Consider the following 19,712-nt stretch of genomic DNA (forward strand, 5'->3'; position numbering starts at 1 on the left):
TTCACTAATCTTGGAAGATGATTCCTGTTGTTATGGTGATCTATAGCATTAGAACATTGAAAGCTATCTTCTGCTACAATGTTTTCTCAATAGGGTCCTCTTTAAATATGTAGGCTTCAACTGTTACACTTCCCCAGCCAATATGGTCATTGCTAAAAGTCCTAGCTGATAGACTCAAAGAATTAGTCCAAAGGCCACTTAGGCCCTCAAGGCCCACCCCCTGCTCAATGCAGAAATCCAAAATAAAACACTCCTGACTGTTGGCTAGGTAGCCTTTACTTGAACATATCCAATGATGAGGGGCCCACTATCTCTCTGGCTAGCTGCTTCTACTAAAGAAGTACTTTGACATTTAGAGCTTTTTTCCGTACTACTAAACTGGAATCTATCTCCTTATTTAAATATTCCCAGCTCAATCAATCTTTCTTTGTAGGCTTTAGTTCCTAGTCCACTGATCATTTTTGTTACCCTTCCCTGAAACTGTTCTAATTTCTCTACATTCTTCTTCAAGTGCAGTGTCTAGAACTGGACCCAGTTTTTGAGGTGAGATCTGACCAAAGCAAAATGGAATGGAATTATTATATCCCATTATTTGGAAATTATACTTCAGCTGATGCAGCCTAAAGTTGCTCTTGCTGTTTTTGGAGCCACATCAGATTGCTGACTCATATTCAGTTTGTAATCAACTATTTCAATGTCCTTTTTGCAATAATTTATTTTATTTTATTGGATTTAGAGGTTGTCTGACTCCCAGTGACTGTGAGTAGCTTACCTCTCAAAAGTAGGAAACAAGAAAAAAGACATGTACATCCAGAATAGACAATGCATTAAAAGAAAACTAATAGCGGATTGACAGTCCTCCTAACCCCAGGCCTGGGAGCAGATCCAGATATTCAAAGACTTGTGGAACAGCTGTGGGGTGGGAACCATACAGATCTCCAGGGGACATTCTTCTAGAGCACAGGTGTCACAAGGTATGCTTCCTAAGTCCCACTGACATTTTTTAATTGATTGGACCTGGAGTGTGTCCACTCTGCCTGATCTTACTGGGCATGCAGAAACTATTTAAGATAAGCGAACCCTCAAATAACCTGGCTTATTCCATCAAGAGCTTCACAGGTGATAACCAGCATCTTGAATTGCACCTGCAAACAATTGGCAACCAGTACAGCTCACAAAGCAGCAGTATTACATGGCCATAACATGCTGTGCCCATCACAGGCTATGTGGCTGCATTCTGAACCAGCTGTAGCTTCTGAGTGGTCTTCAACAGCAACCCCATGTTGAATGCATTGTAGTAATCCATTTATGAGATGACTAGGGCATGAGTGACTATTACCATCCCAGATATCCCCAGCCTATGCATTTTATTTTTGTTTCCTAAGTGAAAGTAAAGGACTTTGCTGTTGTTTGTTAAATTTCATTATATTTCAGTCCATTTCTCAAGTTTATCAATACCAATTTAAATTTATTTCTATCTTCTAGGGTGTTACCCAGTTTTATATCATCTATACATTTGACAAACATTTCCTTCAGCTCTTCATCCAAATCACCCTACTTGATACCTCTCTCCAATTTGAAAAGAATCCACTAACAAGTACTCTTTGAAAATGATTTTCAGGCTACCTATGTATCACCTAACTGTTATGTCATTCAGCCCACATTTAAGTAGCTTGCTAATCAGCATGTTATGGGATATTTTGTCCAGTCTTTGTTGAAGTCAAGGTATTTTTTATTTATTTTTCAAATTTCTATATATTACGCCTACACTATTTTTCCAATCTATTAAGAGAGTTACTTAATCCAAAAATGAAATAAGATTAGTTAGGCAAAAATTATTCTTAACAAGTTCATTTTGCCTTAAAATTATTACAAGATACTTATAGCTCTTTATGATCTGTTCTAGAATCTTCCTGGATATTGATGTCAGGCTGGCTGGTCTTAAATTTGATAGATTTTCCTTTTTCCCCATTTTTAAGATAAAGACAGTGTTTGCTGTCCTTCAGTCATCTAGCATTTCATCAATTCTCCAGGATTTTTCACAGCTAATACATAAAGGCTTACCCCAACCGTCAGCTAGTTCCTTCAGTACTGTAGGATGTAGTTCATCTGTTCCTAGAGAATCAGAGTAAAGATGTATTTTCTGACTGTGTTTCTATTAATCTGAAGCTTCAATTTTGCCTCTTCAGTTTTTGTTGCTACTGTTGTTGGAGAATACTGAACAGAAGACCACACATCTGGGGAGCATCCATCTTGGGAAAGGTTGTTCTGCTGGCTTGGTTCACAAAACAGTTAAGCCATGGACTTCTGAAAAAAGGCTTACTGCTTAGGTGTACACAACACATACACCCAGTCATGCACAGTTAAACTAGCTCTAGCCACTCAGTTGTGCTGTGGGAGCACCAAAATCCAGTCAACTGACCCATTTTACATATCAAGGAAAAGATCTGGACTGAAAGAATCCCCCCAAACCCCAAGTCTATCCATTAGAGAGCTCACTGCCAAGGTCTCGCAGCACAGAACACACTTTCCTAACAGTGACTGGCTGCATCTGCCAAAATATGCTTAGTGTTGCATTCCTGACAATGGGAAGGAGCTAGTTACTCATCGTTTTGGATTTATAGAAACAGAAGTTTAAGATAAATGCTTGCAGGGTTCAGATTCTGGTTTCCTTATACTGAAATGATAATTATTCCAGATTTGGACCTCATTGCTCTAGACATGGAATATTTCCAAAATATAATTTTGATATTATGAAAACAATGTAAGCATGTAGGTTAGCAGTGTTTTGTGTAATGTATTAACAAGACCTGGCTGGGCCCAGAGGTGGGGTGCCTTTCAGAGATATGCCCAGCCAGGTTTCAAGTGTGGCATCAGCTGAGAACCTGGGGGAGGGGTGGTGGTGTGGCAATTGTCATCCGAGAATGGCTTACAGCTTTCAGGGGCACTGCCCTGCAGGTCACTGGATGTGAGACCCTGTTTGTTAAGTTGGGCTCTAGAGATCAGTTGGGACTGCTGCTGCTGTACCAGCCTCCCTGCTGTATTGCAACCTCCCTGCCTGAGCTCCTTGATTCCATCTCTGGGTTGGTGGTGTAGTTCCCCAGACTTATGGTATTGGGGGACTTCAATCTGCCTTCCCTGGGAGTGGCTCAGGAGTTCATGGCCACCAAGACAGCCAAGGGCCTATCCCAGGTCATCCAGAGCCCTACATGGGACAATGGTCACATGCTAGATCTGGTGTTCCTGTTGGAGCAGTGGATATGTGATCTGCAATTGGTGGAGCTTTTGATGTCCCCCTGGTCATGGTTAGATCACACCCTGATTACCATGGTATTCTCTGGTGCCACTACCCACTGCAGGGAGGCTGGACCCATTAGATTGGTCTGCCCCCAGCAACTGATGGACTCGGAGGGGTTCCAGAGGGAGCTGGGGTTGTTCTTGCTGATCTGCTACATGGTCCATCGGAAGCCTTGGTTGCTGCCTGGAATAAAGGGGCGGCTGAGGCTTTGGATCGGATCGTGCTATGTGACCTCTCCCCTCTCAGGGATCCTTTCACTTCCCATTGTTTACAGAGCAGTTGAGGGAGAGGAAAGGAGAGAAGAGACATCTAGAGTGCCTCTGGCACTCATCTAAGGACAAACTCGACCAAACACAGGTTAGAGCCGCTATTAAGACTTACCTTGTGGTGGTAAGGGTGGTGAAGCAGCAGTACTCCGCCCTTATTGCATCTGCAGATTGCCGCCCTGCAGCCGTTTCAGCTGATACAAGCCCTCTTGGATAAAGGGGGCCTGGAGGACCTTTTGCAGAGATGTGGGGAGGAATTTGCTCAGCATCTGTTGGATAAAATCCCTCAGATTTGTTTGCAGTTGGATGCTAGTCTTGCTGCAGGTCTGGGGGAGGTGCCTAGGGTGGAATCTTGCCCGGTTATCTGGGAATGGTTTGAACCTGTTGGACCTGAGGAAGTGGACAGGGTTCTTAGGACTGTGAGCTTGGCCACCTGCTCCTTAGATCCATGCCCCTCCTGACTTGGGAAAGCCACCTGGGAGGTATTGTGAGTGGGCTCTAGCGGTGGTGAACTTTTCTTTGAGTGAGGTTGTTCCTTTACCTCTTAAGGAGGCCTTGGTTCACCACCTCCTCAAGAAGCCATCACCGGACCTGGCTTTGGGTTTTGAGGCTGCCTGGTGGGGTCATACTGCCCCAAACAGAACCTGTGTGCAATCTGGGGGCCCTCCTGTCCTGACTTCTGCTTGATGAGCAGGTGGCAGTCGTGGCCAGGAGGGCCTATGCAGAACTTCGTATTGTGCACCACTTATGCCTGTTCCTAGATCGAGGGGACCTATGCACAGTCACTCATGTCCTGGTCACCTCCCAGTTGGACTACTGCAATATGCTCTACGTGGGGCTGCCCTTGAAGAATATCCGGGAACTTCAGCTAGTACAAAATGCAGAGCACAAGCAGTTATGTGTGTTTCTAGTAGAACACATGTTACACCTCTGCTTTGCGAGCTGCATTGGTTACCGGTTTGTTTCCAATTCAAGGTGCTGGTGTTGACCTTTAATGCCCTTCATGGTATGGGACCAGGTTATTTGAGGACCGCCTCTCCCCAATTTCATCTGCCTGTTCCACCAGAGAGGGCATGTTATGGGTTCCATCGTCTACGGAGCTACATTTGGCGGGCCCTAGGCAGCAGGCTTTTTCTGCAGTGTCACCCATACTGTGGAATCTTCTCCCCCCTGAGGTGAGATTGGCCTCATCACTTCTGAGCTTCAGGAGGTCCCTCAAGACCTGGTTATGTCAGCAGGCTTGGGAACTCCAGAGGACGGGAGAACTAGTGAGGTGGCTCTGATATTTTTAACATCCCTTTGTCTATTAATTTTTTTGCTTTAGCTTGGTTTTTATAGCTTTTAATGTATCTATTGACTGTTTTTAGCTTTGCTGTATGCTGCCCAGAGTTGTTTGCTTTGCAAGATGGGCGGCTATGTAAATTGGACCAATAAATAAATAAGGGCAGTGCTTGGGGTATGGTGAGTTAATACAACACATTAAGCTATAATGTGATCTTTTAATTTATTGTAATATATGGTGTGAATTCAATCTTAGAAATAAGTCCCATTATATTGGCTGTTTGAGGATAATGCAATAACCATGGGTAACTGAACTATACTGAATTAACCTAGTTTCTTTTTTACACTGGTAAAGTTAGGCTAAAACAGGGTTGCACAACTTATAGTTCAGTGTGTTGTGAGAATCTAGCTTTCCTCATAGTATATTGTATGAACTACGCCATCATGTTAAGCTATAATGTGTTTTGTTTGGGCATAGCATGTAATCTGAATATAGGAAATAGGTTTATTAACCAGGGTTAGTGTTTTCTGTAAATCCAGGCCAAAGGCTACAAACGGATCGACCACAGTTTAGTGTGCAAGTGCAAATTCTACCATTTAATAGATCTGCTTTGTAAGTATGTAAAACTGTATACTGTGGAGAGTCAAACCTTTATGCCACCTTGAAATCTGCTAAGAGGTAATGCTGACTGAAAGTTATGGGAGCTGCTTCAGTTCCAACAGATTTGGGGAGCACCAATTTAGAGAGATTACCTTGGGCCAAAGTTCCTCAGTAAAAGACAAGAGATGTATCTTTGGCTAAATTAATCAACTGTTAGAGCAATTTTGTCATCAAGTGGGATTAATGAAGTCTAAGGATTTGGGATTGGGGGCAGGCATATTTTTTTAAATTCAGTGAATACCAAAACTTGAAACAGTTTAATCTTGCTGAAGCTGTCCTATCTCACAGAAAGATTTTGAAGAGAAAAGAGTGGGAGTTGGTATGCTACCTTGAGCTTTGGAGGAAGTACAGGTTAAACATGTAATTTCAGTAATATTAAACTCTGATGTAAAACAACAACTACACATAGCCATGGAAATATTTAAAATTACAGTATTGGCATGAATAAAAATGTCTAGAGGGAATGTGAAGGAGAGGGTGTAATAATATGTATGCCTATTGCACATTTCAAAGGCAAAAGTGGAAAACCGTTGAAATGTAAACCACTAGATTTGAATTTTGAGAGTACTGCCAAATTTTGCTGTGGACTTGAAAATGAAAACTTCTCAGTGCCAGCCATCCTTTGTTTAGCTTTAAATATGCAACAATAATGGTGGGTTTATTTAAAATCATATTCATATGCATAAATAGTTATGATCTTGAACACAGAGGACATCTTTGGAATTGTCCTTATGCAGATGCTACAGAGGGACTGAACAGATATTCTTCCCTCCCTATCAGCAAGAAACGCTGACACAGTTTGAACAGCTTCTCAATGACGTCTCCTTTGCAATGTTCTGTACCAGCAGCTGCAGGGAGCATCTGCCTGCACGTTCCAAGCATCCCTGTTCCCCATCTCTGCAATGTGCCATGAAATTTCAAATTTACTAACCAGAAAGCAGTAAACAAAAGAGACAGGTAGAAAGCTGCAATCCTGTGCTTAGTTGTCTGACATTAAGTCCCTTGAACACAGTGGATAGGATAGCACTGTTACTGATGTGGAAACACTGCAGAATAGCATGTTTTTTAGAGGTTCTTAGTTGACAAATATATTTTTCTTTTATTCATACACACAAACTTTTATTTTATGCTTCCAGGATATTCACATTTATTCACACATAGAGATGCAGAAAAAAGAAAAACATATAATGACCATTAGCGTAAGTAATTAAAAAAGGGGGAGAAAAGGAGAAATGCAACTAGCCAAATCAACACAATGATAGCTAGGTAAAGCCTCCGTATTCTCATGACGTCTATTTTTGAACAAAAATGGCTTAGAAACAAAAAAGGATTGCTATTTTTGTCCTCCTCTGGAGGCCTCTGGCTAGCCTAGATGGACCTCTAGCCTGATCTAGTTTGACAATTTCTTGCATTCTCAATTACATTATGGTGGAAACTCCATGTTCAGATGCAGTCCATCTCTAAATAATAGTTGCCAGGGAAGGCAGTTCAGTGGGAGAATTGCCTTTATGGCCCGCTTTTCCTCCTAGAAGCTCAGGATTGCATAAATGTTTTTCTCTCCCCACCCTCAACATTCGTCCTCACAACAGCCTTGTGAGGTAGTTTAGATGGTAATTTTTTCCTAAATATATCCATTACATAGCATTTTCTGGAGGGTGCTAGAAATTTGAAAATAAATGTACGCATGCATGCGTGCTCCCAGCAGCTGCCAGTGAGCATGAAGAATTATGTCATTTACCTTATAGTGGAAAGCAGACCTGCATCGAAAATAAAGGGAAGGTCTCATGACTTCTCTAGCGCTGTTTTTATTGTCCTTTAGATATTTTTAAATAATATACGGTAGGAGGTCATTTTCCCGGGGCAAAGAGATGAATGCAATTGTCCTGAAGTACCTGCTGCCCTTAGGATAAATACCGAATTGCTGCAGCATTAATTATGGTGCATTATTATCTCTTGGGGGGGGCGGGAGAGGTCTCACGACAACAGTGGACCTTTGAGACGAAACCCCACCGAATAAACCCAAACCAGGGAACCTCTCCAGCTGGAGAGGCGGCCGCTTCCATTCAAAGGTAGACTGTGCTTGTGCAGGGAGACTCAAATCTTCCCAGGGTTGTCATCTTTTCCATGCCCCCACCTCCTCCTACGTGCGCACATAGTCTGGGGTTGCGTGTGCCTACTAATTATAACGGTCAAATGCGTACCTGAGGAGAACTGACGTGCGCGTCGTGTGTTCCCGCGCGAGTGGTATTGCCCGGGGAATCGCTTTTTTTTTTTTTTGGTATGTTTATTGTAACGACTAGGTAGCTCATTAAGATTTCGGCGTGACCGTTACTATTCGTGCGCCTCGTGCGTTGGGGGGGGAGCATCGTGAGGCGGCGGCGGTCGCGCGCCGAGAGAGAGAGAGAGACGGAATGCGGGGGGGGGGGGTTGAGCGCTCGAGGAGGCGGGGGAGGAGTCAGCGCGCGGCTGCCGCAGCCGGGGCCTCCAATGAGGGCAAGTGAGGACAAGGCGGCGCGCGCTCTGGCCGAGGCGGACGGGTCCGGGCCCGCTTTTATTTTTTTAATTCACTCGGAGACTCGCGCCTTGTCTTACCCGCTCAGCCACCTTCTGTACTGTACAGAGGAGGGGGGGGGAAACTGGGCGGGGGAAAGCGTGCTTGCGTGTGTGTGAACGGTGACGAAGGCGGGCGCTCCTCTTCCTTTTTTGTTGGTGCCGCTCGGACGCCCCTGTTCGTCCACCCATCCAGCCTTCCCTTTCGAATAATTTACATCCATCTGGGCCGCGCTTGCGTATCCTTGACGAGCCCACGCGCGTGCGCGCCAGTCGCCTTCCCCCCCCTCGTCGCGCACGACGCCGCCTCCGCCGTCTCTCTAGGACGTGAAACTATAATTTTTCCTAACAGCCGGGGAGTGAAAGTCGTAAGACGAGTAATAAGAACTCTACTGATACATTTTGGGTTGACGTTGTCCGCCCGCACGTTTTTTTTAATTGCCCCCCCTTCTCGCTGTCACCGTCATCACCCTCATCATTACCACCACCTCCACTGGGCGGCCCCTGCCTTTGACGCCGGCGGGGGCGGCCCAAAATGGCGGCGGCGCTGCTGCTGCTGCTGCTACTGCTGCTGACGAAAAGCCCGGCCCGGCGCGAGCGACAATAGAGAAGAGAGAGCGCGTGAAGGGAAGGAGCGGCCGCTCGCTCGCGGGCTGGTCCTCCTCAGCCGCCGCGCCGCCGCCGCCGGCTCGCTCTCCGCCGCCCGCCGGTCTAGCATGGTGCTGGTCCGCCGCCGCTTGCTCCCTTCTGCCGCCCCGAGCTGACCTATCCTCTCACTGAGACTCTGCTCTGCTCGCTCTCTTCCGCCGCCAGCATGGGCGAGAGGCTGGAGCTCAGGCTGAAGTCGCCAGTGGGAGCGGAGCCGGCCGTCTACCCCTGGCCCCTGCCCGTTTATGTGAGTGTGCGGAAAGCGTTGTCCTTGGGCGCCCCGGTGGGGTGAAGGAGCTCGGGGTGTCATGGGATTGGGGGTCTTTCGAAGGAGCAGGGAGTCCCAGGAGGGTTACTTTTATGGGGACGGTAGGAAACGAGAAGGGGAAGTACCTTCTGAGGGACTGGGAGCCCTGTGGGAATAATTTGGTAAAGTAAAGAGGAATTTGGAGGAGGAAATTAACCTGGGTGGATGCAAAGGAGAATTCGGGTACGGTTATTCGGTGTCATTGGATGGACGGTCTGCTGGGAGTTGTTAGAAATAAAGGGGGAGGAAAGTTTGGGGATGGTAAAGAGTGGGAATCTCAAGGGTTTTTGTACGAGGGAACTGGAGACTGGAGAGAAATCAGCTTTACGGTGGTCTCATGGAAAGGTTATGTGGAGGGAGAGCAGAATAGTGTGCTGTCATTGTAGTGAGGGATATTACAAAATTGAGGTGGGGAGGATTGACAAGCAGCTGTTCGGTGTCACTTCAGCAGGTTGCATTTGAGATTATATGGAGGAAATTGAGCTGGTGGGAATTATCTTTGGGTTCCTACTAAATGGAAGGTGGAAGTGTGGGTGATTAAAAGGGGTATTTTTGTGCTGGGGAAAGTCAGTAACATTATTTATTATAAAGTACAGTATTGTGTAAGGACTCCCTAATGGAGTGTATCATGGGGCTATTATGTAAGGGGACAATGAAATGCAGGAGACCTGACTGTATTGTGATAGGAAAATTAAGGGGTGCTACCACCCATTGTTCCCTCCTTTCTAGTTCTTTTTTTTTCTGACAAAGGAGAACATAATCATGAAACTTCCACTTCAGCCTTTTCTCTTCACCTGTCTACAGCATCTTTTCTCATCATCCCAGACTTTTGTGTTCCAGGCACTTGTCCTGGATTGACCTCCCCATTACCTAAGTACACTCTTCCATTCTCAACCGTCTTCTAAACCGGATATATTTGGAGTTGTCCTCAAGTTATATTGCTGCCAATTTTTGTCATGCTAGTACAGTATGTGTTCTGAAAATGTACTCTGTTCTTTCTTCTATGGTATTACTTTCCTTTCTCAGACTCTAGGCTTTCCTTTTGATTGCCTTAATAAAAATGTCCTTTCATTCTTAACATATTTCTAATGGTTTTTATAATTTGCTATCGCAATATGCAACAGCTTCTAACGTAGATACTTTTACAAGGAAATTAGACAAATTAATGCAGAATAAGCATGTCTGTCCTTATCAAGGAATTCAAAAGATGAACTGTCTTAAAGATAGTCCATCTCTTGGATGCAACTATGAGAGAAGGGTCTTTTGTGCAATGCTTATGGGATTAATGAAAACATTTTGTCAAACATTGGCTGTGTTTTGTGTACCCATGACACAAACCAACCACAGTTAAATGTGTTGTGTGAACTCTGTTGTCTATGTTATGGGAATCCAGGAAATAGAATTAATTTAACCATTAATGGTACATTTAATCAGAGCTGTGTGTGACAAACATAGGCACTATGGGAAACAGAATCCTGGAATTGATAAAACTTTGGTCTATTCTAGCAAAGTAGCTCTTATATTCTGTTAAAATAAAGTATTCTCCTGTATCTTTTCTGTTCCTTATGCCCTCTTCTGCAGCCTTTATTTCTTGTTCATTAATCATAGCACTGCAAAGTTGTAATCAACTTTGAAGGTCATCTAGTCTTAACTAAATTTCTTGTTGAATTTAGGTTTATGGGATGCATAAAGAGCTTGTCTAGATTCTTCTTAAATGCCTCCAACTCATATAGCTTTTTCCATTGACTAGGGACTTGTTTTATTATTTTATTCTCACTGCTACTGTGATAATCTATCTTCAGAGAAGGGGAGCCCTTGATACAGTTCAACTGTTGCCTGTCAAACTCTGTGATTTGCTTTGCTTTAGCACCCAAATCCTCAGTTGACCCACAGATCGCTGGCCCCCCTCAGGACACTGTGTTGTTGCTTTCTTGGTTCTCTGCCAACCTTTTTGGTATTCTCCACCCTGTCACTTTTTTTTTTAACTTGCAAACATTCCTTACATCCCAGGCCAGCCATTTTAAAATAATCCTACTTTTCCTGTTCTGGGTGACTCATTACTTACAGATACTCCCTATCCACACCCAAACAATATTTCTTCCATTCTGTTCCACCCTGTGTATTTTCCACACTCTGTAATCTCTGTCTGTAGCCCTGCTGAACAGCCTCATATTTTATATTTTCATGTTGAACTACTATTGATTAAAGACTTCTCTCTTTTTCTCTTTTCTTTTTCCAAGCATCTTAAACAATTGTTTCACCTGACATTAGGCTTAATGCTACTTAAGAAAGGTTGTAATTTGGAACAATTGTTACTGTATGTATTAGAGTATTTGTATAAAGAATAGGATATTTTTTCTACTCTAGGTAACAGAGTTCTGAAGAGGTGGAAACTGATGATGATAAAAGCAAAAATAAAATAACTGGAATGTTAATTAGGTTTTCTCTTACTTCCTTTCTTCAGGACTACATTTCTGGAATTGCTTTGGACTGAAATGTAGAAGAATTTATAAACTTAAAGTTAACTTTCTGGCTGTATTAAATGATGAATATGTTTCTTTTTCCTCTGTTTTAAAAAGGAAATGGGAGTGGGAGGAGGAAGAAATAAATTCAACCTAAATAAAGAATATTCTGCAAATTTCCTTTCCTTTGTTTAGTGATGAATGCATAAATTCATTTTTCTTAATTCTATAATTACAATCCATATTTGGATACTACACACATCAGAGATAACACCTCATTTTATTTTTGTAATGGCTTGTCTGCATAATATTTTAAACATTTCACAAATCTTGGCTGACTTTTTCTAATGATTCATTGTGTTTTGTAATGAGGTGACCCTGGGAAATGACAGTTATGAATACATAATGTGTTTGTGGGGGTGTCAGAGAGAAGGAGTGTGTGTGTGTAAATCTGCACATAGTTGCCATACCATGTGTTTACTATCTTAGCAGGGGTGGAGAATTGCATTCTTGTTGGAGAAGGGGAATGGGGTATTTTTAAAAAGTTGGCATGGAACTGTTTGGCTGCTGCAGTATATTCTTGCAGTGTGTGGCATTTTTCCATTCGTATTCCATACTTCAGAGCATAAAGGAGGTAGGGTATGCAATATATTGAGTCTGAATGGTGCACATCAGAACTGGGCAACTTCCACTGGATCAATGGAGGGACCGTAGCTTTTCAACCTGCGGGTGGGTCAAAAATGGCCACCTGATGTGTTACTGGAAGAGGTGGGCTGAAAATGTTCAGCCTGTTGTTTATCTTGGTTTGGAGACGTTTTAAGGGTGGGAAAGGAAACATTTTGCTTCAAAAAGGCTATGTGCTTCCATTTTCAACTAAAGAACCACCCCAGCCTCAAAGTTAAGCAAGAATTGTGTTGCCCAAAATGAGTTATTTTGCTACTGAATTTCAGTGACCTGATCTTGAGCTACCAGAATGTCGTATAGTGTAGATATTTCTGCTGCATTTCAGCAGAAAATGTGAGGAATTAAGATAGCATTTTTTTTGTGGAAAGATGAATAAAACCCACTGTGTGTTTTTGTTGGCCTTATGTCATCTTGGGCCATCGGTTATCTGGTTTCCAAAACATCCTGCTTATTTAGGAGGGTGAGTTATTTTTGACTGCTATTCCCAGAGAGCATGAAGCCTGCAGTTGCTCATGTGGTCTTTCCTGCTTGGGCAGCTCCATTGGTGTGTGTGTGTGTGTGTGTGTGAGAGAGAGAGAGAGAGAGAGAGTGCATGTGCACACACTAGCTGATAGATGTGCTTTTTATGCTTTCAATTTCAGTATAAAGTATAACTGGTATCCACCTTGGCTACAATCCTAAGTAAATGTACATGGGAGTAAGCGCTATTAAATTCAGCAGATCTTCTTAGTAGGTGTACAGTACATAAAAATCTATCATAGAGTACTGGAATCACTCCCATCAGAGTGTATTTTGTTTAAGGCATGATCTGTACAAGACACTGTTTTCTTTCTGTGTATTAGTGTTTTACCAATGTTTACCAATGTTTTGAAATTTAGATTTTCTGGTTTTAAACTGGAGCCACATACTTTGAAGGAAAATATAACAAAAATACAAGAATATATTTTCTAAAGGAGTAAAGCATGAGGTGAGGACCCATTGCTCAGTGTACATGAAGAAAGTCCAGTTAGAAGGATCAGAAAGTAGGTAATAGAAAAGACCTCTTTTTGTTGTAGAGCTGTTTCCTGTCAGAGAAGACAAAATCCACTAGCTAGGTAAAATATAATCTGATCTGGTGCACAGAAGCTTTCTCCTTCATCCCAAATAGATCAGGTCACTGGTTTATATGGTCTAGAAGCCTCTGCTGTGATTAATACCATAATAGTGTAGTGATATCTAGAGGACTCTATTTTTCTGTCTATTCTGCGGAGGTTGCTTCTTAAAAACAAATTAATGCAGGCATTTAGGAATTTATTCTCCCTTTATCAGCATAACCCTATTCACTAAAGATGTGAGCCATAAAATGTCTGCTGTGCTGGTGCCTGCCACAAGTCCCCTGGGAACTAATGTGCTGCACTTGTTCTGTGGCAACTAACTACAATTGGTTTGACTGGTTTTCCCACAAAATACTGTAATTCCTACTGGTGAATGGAGTGCATTCCGTTTATTCAGTAAGTCTGCTCAAGCTCTTGCTGAAATTGTAGTGGTCAGTTAAGGACAGAATACAACACAATTCCTGGATGTGGTAGCTCTGTGGCATCCTTTCTCAGAAGCTGCTGCTTTCTTCTGTCATTGATATTGGGTGTGTTCACCTGACCCATCTCAGAATCTATTTTTCTGTGTGTTGTGGTGGTAGTAATGTGCAGTGGACTCTTGCTGTATATTCAGATGGTCCAGTATTGTGTCCTGACTGTCTTTATAATCATTGCATAAACCTGTAAGATCTCTGCTGAATCAGAGTATCTACCTTCCTGCAGTAAGCAAGATGTTCTTGAAAAGTCCACAACTCCACAGCTTACCTAGCTAAAATATCTGTTTAGCCATTTTGGCTAATCCTTACTGGCTTGACTAGGCCTCCACATTCCTGTCTGTCTGGTCCACTTTCAAATCCAAGTCCTTGGTCATCACGATACCCTGTGACAGGGAGCTCCACAAAACTGTGTCAATTTCCAAATGTCTTGTCCTACTCCCAGCACTGGAGCCTTTTTCAAGTTACATTGAAATGGTTGCAGAAAGAAGAAGGCAATTCATTGCAGCAGAAATGTGCAAAGCCTTTTTTTGGAAACTAATCCTCTTGGACACCACAGGAACTAGCGTAACATCATTGTACTGTAGCCAAATGGAGACTTCATTTTTTTCTCCCTCTCTCCCCCCTTCCCCTTCCTCTGGTTGAGAAGCTATTTGGCACCAAGGGAAAGAAGGGTCTGCTGTGGTTTGAGAGCTTAGCTCTCTGACGTCAACAAAACATCTCTTAGTTTCACTGCTCTATTTCTTACTGGTTCTGCAGGCAGCAAAGTGGGAATTGTCGGTGTTATATGCAGCAGGTGATGAGAGCGTTCCATGCAAGAGGCCAGGTTTGAATTCTTTGGCCATAAGACAACTCAGGACTGGGGAAGATATTTCAGCTTCTCAGTGGGGTATCCCCTCATACACAGTCCTATCTCAAAGTTTTCTGCATTGTCATCAAAGCACAGTTTCTGATAACAGCCTCTTTGCAAGATGGAGCATGTACGTCAGCGCTTATCATCCCATTTATACCTAAGATTGTACAAGACGCAATGCAGATCTTCCAGTTTTGTTTTGTTTTGTTTTTTCCCGTGTGGCAAACTATTTCTCTAAATCATGGTTGATTCTCGCCTGATCTAGGCAGATCTCCTAGGTCACTGAACAGTCTCCACCAGTCCTGGTGATGCAAGAGCTGCAAAACAGAGAAGCAGAATATTAAACTTTGGACCTTTGCTTGCCTAGTACACACTCGGCTACTAAGTTACCAGCAAGGATTTGTTTGTAGGTTGGATTATTTCAAGTTCCAAATTCATATGAGCTGCCAGTTGTATTGGGAGCACCTGTTAGAAACTCAGAAGGTAGTATTTTTTCAGTGGCTAGGGTGGAGCTTCGGTGCCCTGTCCCCTCTCATTGCCATCGTCCAAGGCTAGTTATCCAGAATAGCCAAGAAGCTGAGCTGTTTATTATAACTGTGCTTCATTCTTCTTTCAAAGAGGTCGTGACAGGGAATAGATTCTTCTTTTTTCCCTCTCTCCTCCCCCTCTCCCCTTTCCTTGTGAAGTAGCATAGTTTAAGAGAGGAAGTTTGCTCTAGTGGAGCTTCGTGGCTGAATGAGGATTTGAGGAAAATTCTCCCCAGTGGTAGTCCAGCGCTGGCTTTCTTATTCCCTGCTTCTCTCGTTTTCTTGGATGTCAAGTTGGGCTGGAATTATTAGTAATAGTTGGGGTTTCTTAAAAAAGTTTAAAAAGCCAATGTATGACTCTACATACACACGGAGTTTATTGGATAAGCTGCCTGTGCATCGTAGTGATAAAACTGGGACTGCTAGAGACAGTTATATTTGCATAATTGCTTAGCTGACAGAGGGAAGGCTGGTGTCACGGTGTTGGTTGTTAAGAGCATGGGAGGAGGATGTGAAATGTGTATTCCCCTGCAAAGCTAATTAAGGCTGTGGGAGGAGGGTGTCTTGGTGTTCCAGATGCAACCCTCCCACTGGCTTTCATGTCAAAGTGACTGCGTGTGACTCTGCCTCCCACCTTCTGGTTTCCTGAAGAGGGATGTAAAGGGTTTTCTGATGAATCAGAAGTGAGTATTTTTTATCTGAGTAAGATGATTCTTTCAGGGTTGAATAATCCTCCCCATCCCCCTCAGTGACTCAGAAAATATTTTCTGACGTTGACCTCTGGCATTCAAGGCATCTATATTTGAAGTAGAGGTGGGGGTTTTGTTGTATTATTTCTTGCCATTTGCGAAGTGCTTCTGTTATGCCCCCTGCCTTTTGCAGTGGTAAGCAAGAGGGGTTAGAGATTATTTATGTTCTCCATAATCACTGGGCTAAAATTCTATTTCAGTGGATGCCGTCTAAGGTAGTAGGAGTATATATATATATATATATCCATTGAGGATAACAAAAAAAAGAAAAAAAGCTTTGAATGAAAACTGCAGTTTTCTTACAATAGTATGGAAATGGATTGCTGCTGCCTTTTTCCAGGATATCTTTTTGAGTTCCAAGATTAAACTACAGCTCTGGTGTTTGCTTGTAGTCTCCTCTCCAAGTACAAACCTGGCCCAGTCCTGTTTAGTATCTGGGTCCAGACCAGGTCAACTGGAAGCGGCTACCTGCTGAGCCTGAGAATAGCAATAGTTGGCTAGAAATCAGACTACTCCTATATATATACAGGTCTATTCAAAGTTATGTTTCAGGATTCCCTCAGAGAATATTGTAAGTTCTTCAGTTGGAAAATCAATAAAAGGGAAAGATACAGGTAGTCCTCATTTAACAATCATTCGTTTAGTGACTGTTCAGACTTACGACGGTGCTGAAAAAAATGACTTACAACTGATTCTCACACTTATGACTGTTGCAGCATCCCCGTGGTCACGTGATCACGATTTGGGTGCCTGGCAACCACTTCACATTTATGACTGTCGCAGCATCTTGTGGTCATATGATTGCCATTTTCGACCTTCCCGGCTGGCTTCTGACAAGCAAAATCAATGGGGAACTGCGTAATTTGCTTAATAACCACATGGTTTGCTTAACGCCTGTGGTGGTTTGCTTAACAACCACCGCAAAAAAAAGGTTGTAAAATTGGGTTGTATTTGCTTAATGACTGCTTCACTTAGCACTCAAAATCCCAGTCTCAATTGTGGTCGTTAAGCAAGGACTACCTGTAACTATTTAAGATTTTCTTCATCTACAGGCTCTAGGCGAAGAGAGTGGATGACTTCAGCTTTGCTTTAAGTCAATGAAGGACAGTGATAAGGGCCAGTACCCTTGAATGAACTTAACTCCTGAGTAGTTACTCTAGATTATACTCCAAAATTGTGTTTAATACAGGTATTATTTGGTTTTGAGGGATTTATGAGCTAACACCATATAGTAGTGATTTTATGGTTCATGGAGGAAGTGAAAAAGGAGCAGTGAAGGGGTAGCCAAAATTTCCAGAATGTAGGAGATTCTTATTTGTAGTTGCCTGATTATTAATTGGGAATTATAAATTTTGATAATATTTGTTCCATAATGCCATTTTAAGCAATACAGGTAGTCCTCGATTAGCAACCACAGTTGGGACTGGCTAAATCACATGACTGCAATGGGTTTACAACTTTACTTCTCCTTTGGTCATTAAGTGAAGCACCATGGTCGCTAAATGAAACACTACGTGACCGTGACTTACAATTTTACTTCCACCTGCTCTATTAACTCTGTTTGCTGCAAGCCTGTTGCGAAGTGCCCGAATGGCGACCACATGATTGTGAGATGCTGCAGCGGTCATAATGCGAGGATTGGTTGCAAAGCTATTTTCTATACCGTTGTAACTTTGAATGGTCACTGAACGAGGCAGCTGGTAAGCGAGGACTACCTGTAATGTTGAGTATTTAAATAATGAAAGGGCTTGGCTATTTTATTTATTACATTTTTAAACCATCAGCAATTTGAGGGATAGCATTTGTATGTGAGATACTGTCTACTCCCAGAAGAATCTGTCTGTTCTTTGATGAGGAAGGGAACTCTTTGATGGGCATTTGGAAATACAGTATTGTGTTAAACTGAACTGGGATTAGGAGCATTCAGAGTGGGACACAGTGTACACTTTAGAAGTTTTCCAGATAAATACATGCATCATGCTGTTCTGTTTTGGGGTAAATAATTTTATTCAAAGTCAGGGAAAGGGGTAAGAAATATTAAGTCAAAGAAATAAAGGCATGAGATGAGAAAATATAGCTAAATCTAGTTTACACCAATACAATTCACTAAATCTCTCCGTACCTTTCTGTTCTGGGAAATCAGATTTGCTTTACCGTGTCCGTACTTCACGCAGTGCCTTTTGTTGTTTGTTGGAAACGTTTCTGTTAGGTCAGATGATGAACAACCTTTTGGTGACTAGGACTTCAATTAATTGGGGCGGGGGGGGTATAATTATGTCCAGGGCAATAAAATAGGTAGATCTTTATCACATGTTGGGGGAGCCAGGACTGTATTTTTGTGGGGGATGTCCCTTCTTTAAAATGCTGTGTTAAGAAAATGTGAGCAATTATATGTTATCATTTATTTATTTATTTATTTATTGAATTTATATCACTGCCCATCTCCCCCAATGGGGGACTCTGGGCAGTTTACAATAAAATATTGCAATTTCCTTGTATTTTCCACTTCAGATTTCAAAATGATAGTAAGAAAGGGGCGCAGGAGAGAGTACAGAAAAAAGGCTTGGAATCACATTTAGCCCAGGATCTGGAAGTTAGCCATCCTTGTTCTTGCCCCTGAAAATAAATACTTTATCAATTGATGGAAAAAATCTGAATTTTTTTTCTATATGGTTTTATTTTTTATATTACCTTTCACCTACCTCTAACAAATGATAAGGATCAGCTGCTGACGTGACAAAATACTCGCTTCTCTTGACGTTACTCAACAACTTATACTTTTACAATAAAAATAGCTTTTTAGCGGAAAAAAAAATTCCTATGTATGTGTCTTTGCTCATTGGTCCTGATATAGAAACCGAAGTTTGGAGAGAGGATGGATTAATTTAAATCAGGGCAATTAAAAAGTCTGATTCAAATAATAAATTAAGTTTTCCAATTCTGTATATCCTAAAATAATGGTTCCTAAAGTTTGTTCCACAGTGGTGCTACAAGTGAAGTCTAGCGCGTGTGGCAAAACAGAAATAAAAGTAGTTTTTAAAATGTAACCAGAAGCTCAGGAGAGAGCTAATGTTATTTGTTTATTTAGATGTGTACGCCTCCAAATCCAAACAGACCCATGAGAACACAAACATCTCATTAGGTTTGGTCATTTAAAAAAATATGTATGTATGTATGTAATTTTGGGGTCTTGTAGACACATTCAGGAGAGGGCACTTGTGCTATAGCATCAGTAGGTACCATATTTCCAGCTCTCAGTTTAGTGCAGTGTTTCTCAACCTTGGCAACTTTCAGATGTGTGGACTTCAACTCCCAGAATTCCCCAACTGGCCTGGGGAATTCTGGGAGTTGAAGTCCACACATCTGAAAGTTGCCAAGGTTAAGAAACACTGGTTTAGTGGCTCCTAAAGGTTTCAGTCATGATGTAGTGATCCACATAAAGAAAATGGTTGGGAGTTGCTGACTAAAAAAACAACACATCTTCCCAGCATGGGAAAAGGAGTTTTCCAGTTGACCCTGTTGCCAAGCCAAAAGTCGTGGTTGGTAGTCTCCTCAATTTCCCTTGTCCACTCACCCAGGGAGCTCTCTGTCTTGAACACCATAAATAACATATTTCTCGCTTTTCTTAAAACTGTGATTTCCTAGGCAGATCAGAGCAACTTATTTTCATCATGTGAAATTGTTTCTTAGAGATAATATTAATAAATTTGAGAAATGATCAAAGTGGCTCTTTCCTTAAGAGAAACTTCCCTTAACTCAATTGTAGAGGTATTGATTCTATTAAGAAATATAATGTATTACCAATATCCTTACATTTAGGTTATACTTGTCTGGTTATTCTATAAGAAACATAATATTT

General features: G+C 42.2%; 1 protein-coding gene across 2 annotated transcripts in view; it reads left to right on the forward strand.

The window, feature by feature from the left end:
- The first annotated feature begins 8,582 nt into the window (after positions 1–8,582).
- DOT1L (DOT1 like histone lysine methyltransferase) overlaps positions 8,583–19,712 on the forward strand; it is a 76,531-nt gene continuing 65,401 nt past the window's right edge. For both annotated transcript variants that reach the window (XM_063290785.1, XM_063290786.1), the window contains exon 1: positions 8,583–8,951. In XM_063290785.1, the coding sequence (XP_063146855.1) occupies positions 8,871–8,951 (81 nt within the window). In that variant the 5' untranslated portion in view covers positions 8,583–8,870. The remainder of the gene's footprint in view (positions 8,952–19,712) is intronic.

Source organism: Candoia aspera, chromosome 1 (assembly GCF_035149785.1).
Source record: "Candoia aspera isolate rCanAsp1 chromosome 1, rCanAsp1.hap2, whole genome shotgun sequence".
Taxonomy (NCBI): Eukaryota; Metazoa; Chordata; class Lepidosauria; order Squamata; family Boidae; genus Candoia; species Candoia aspera.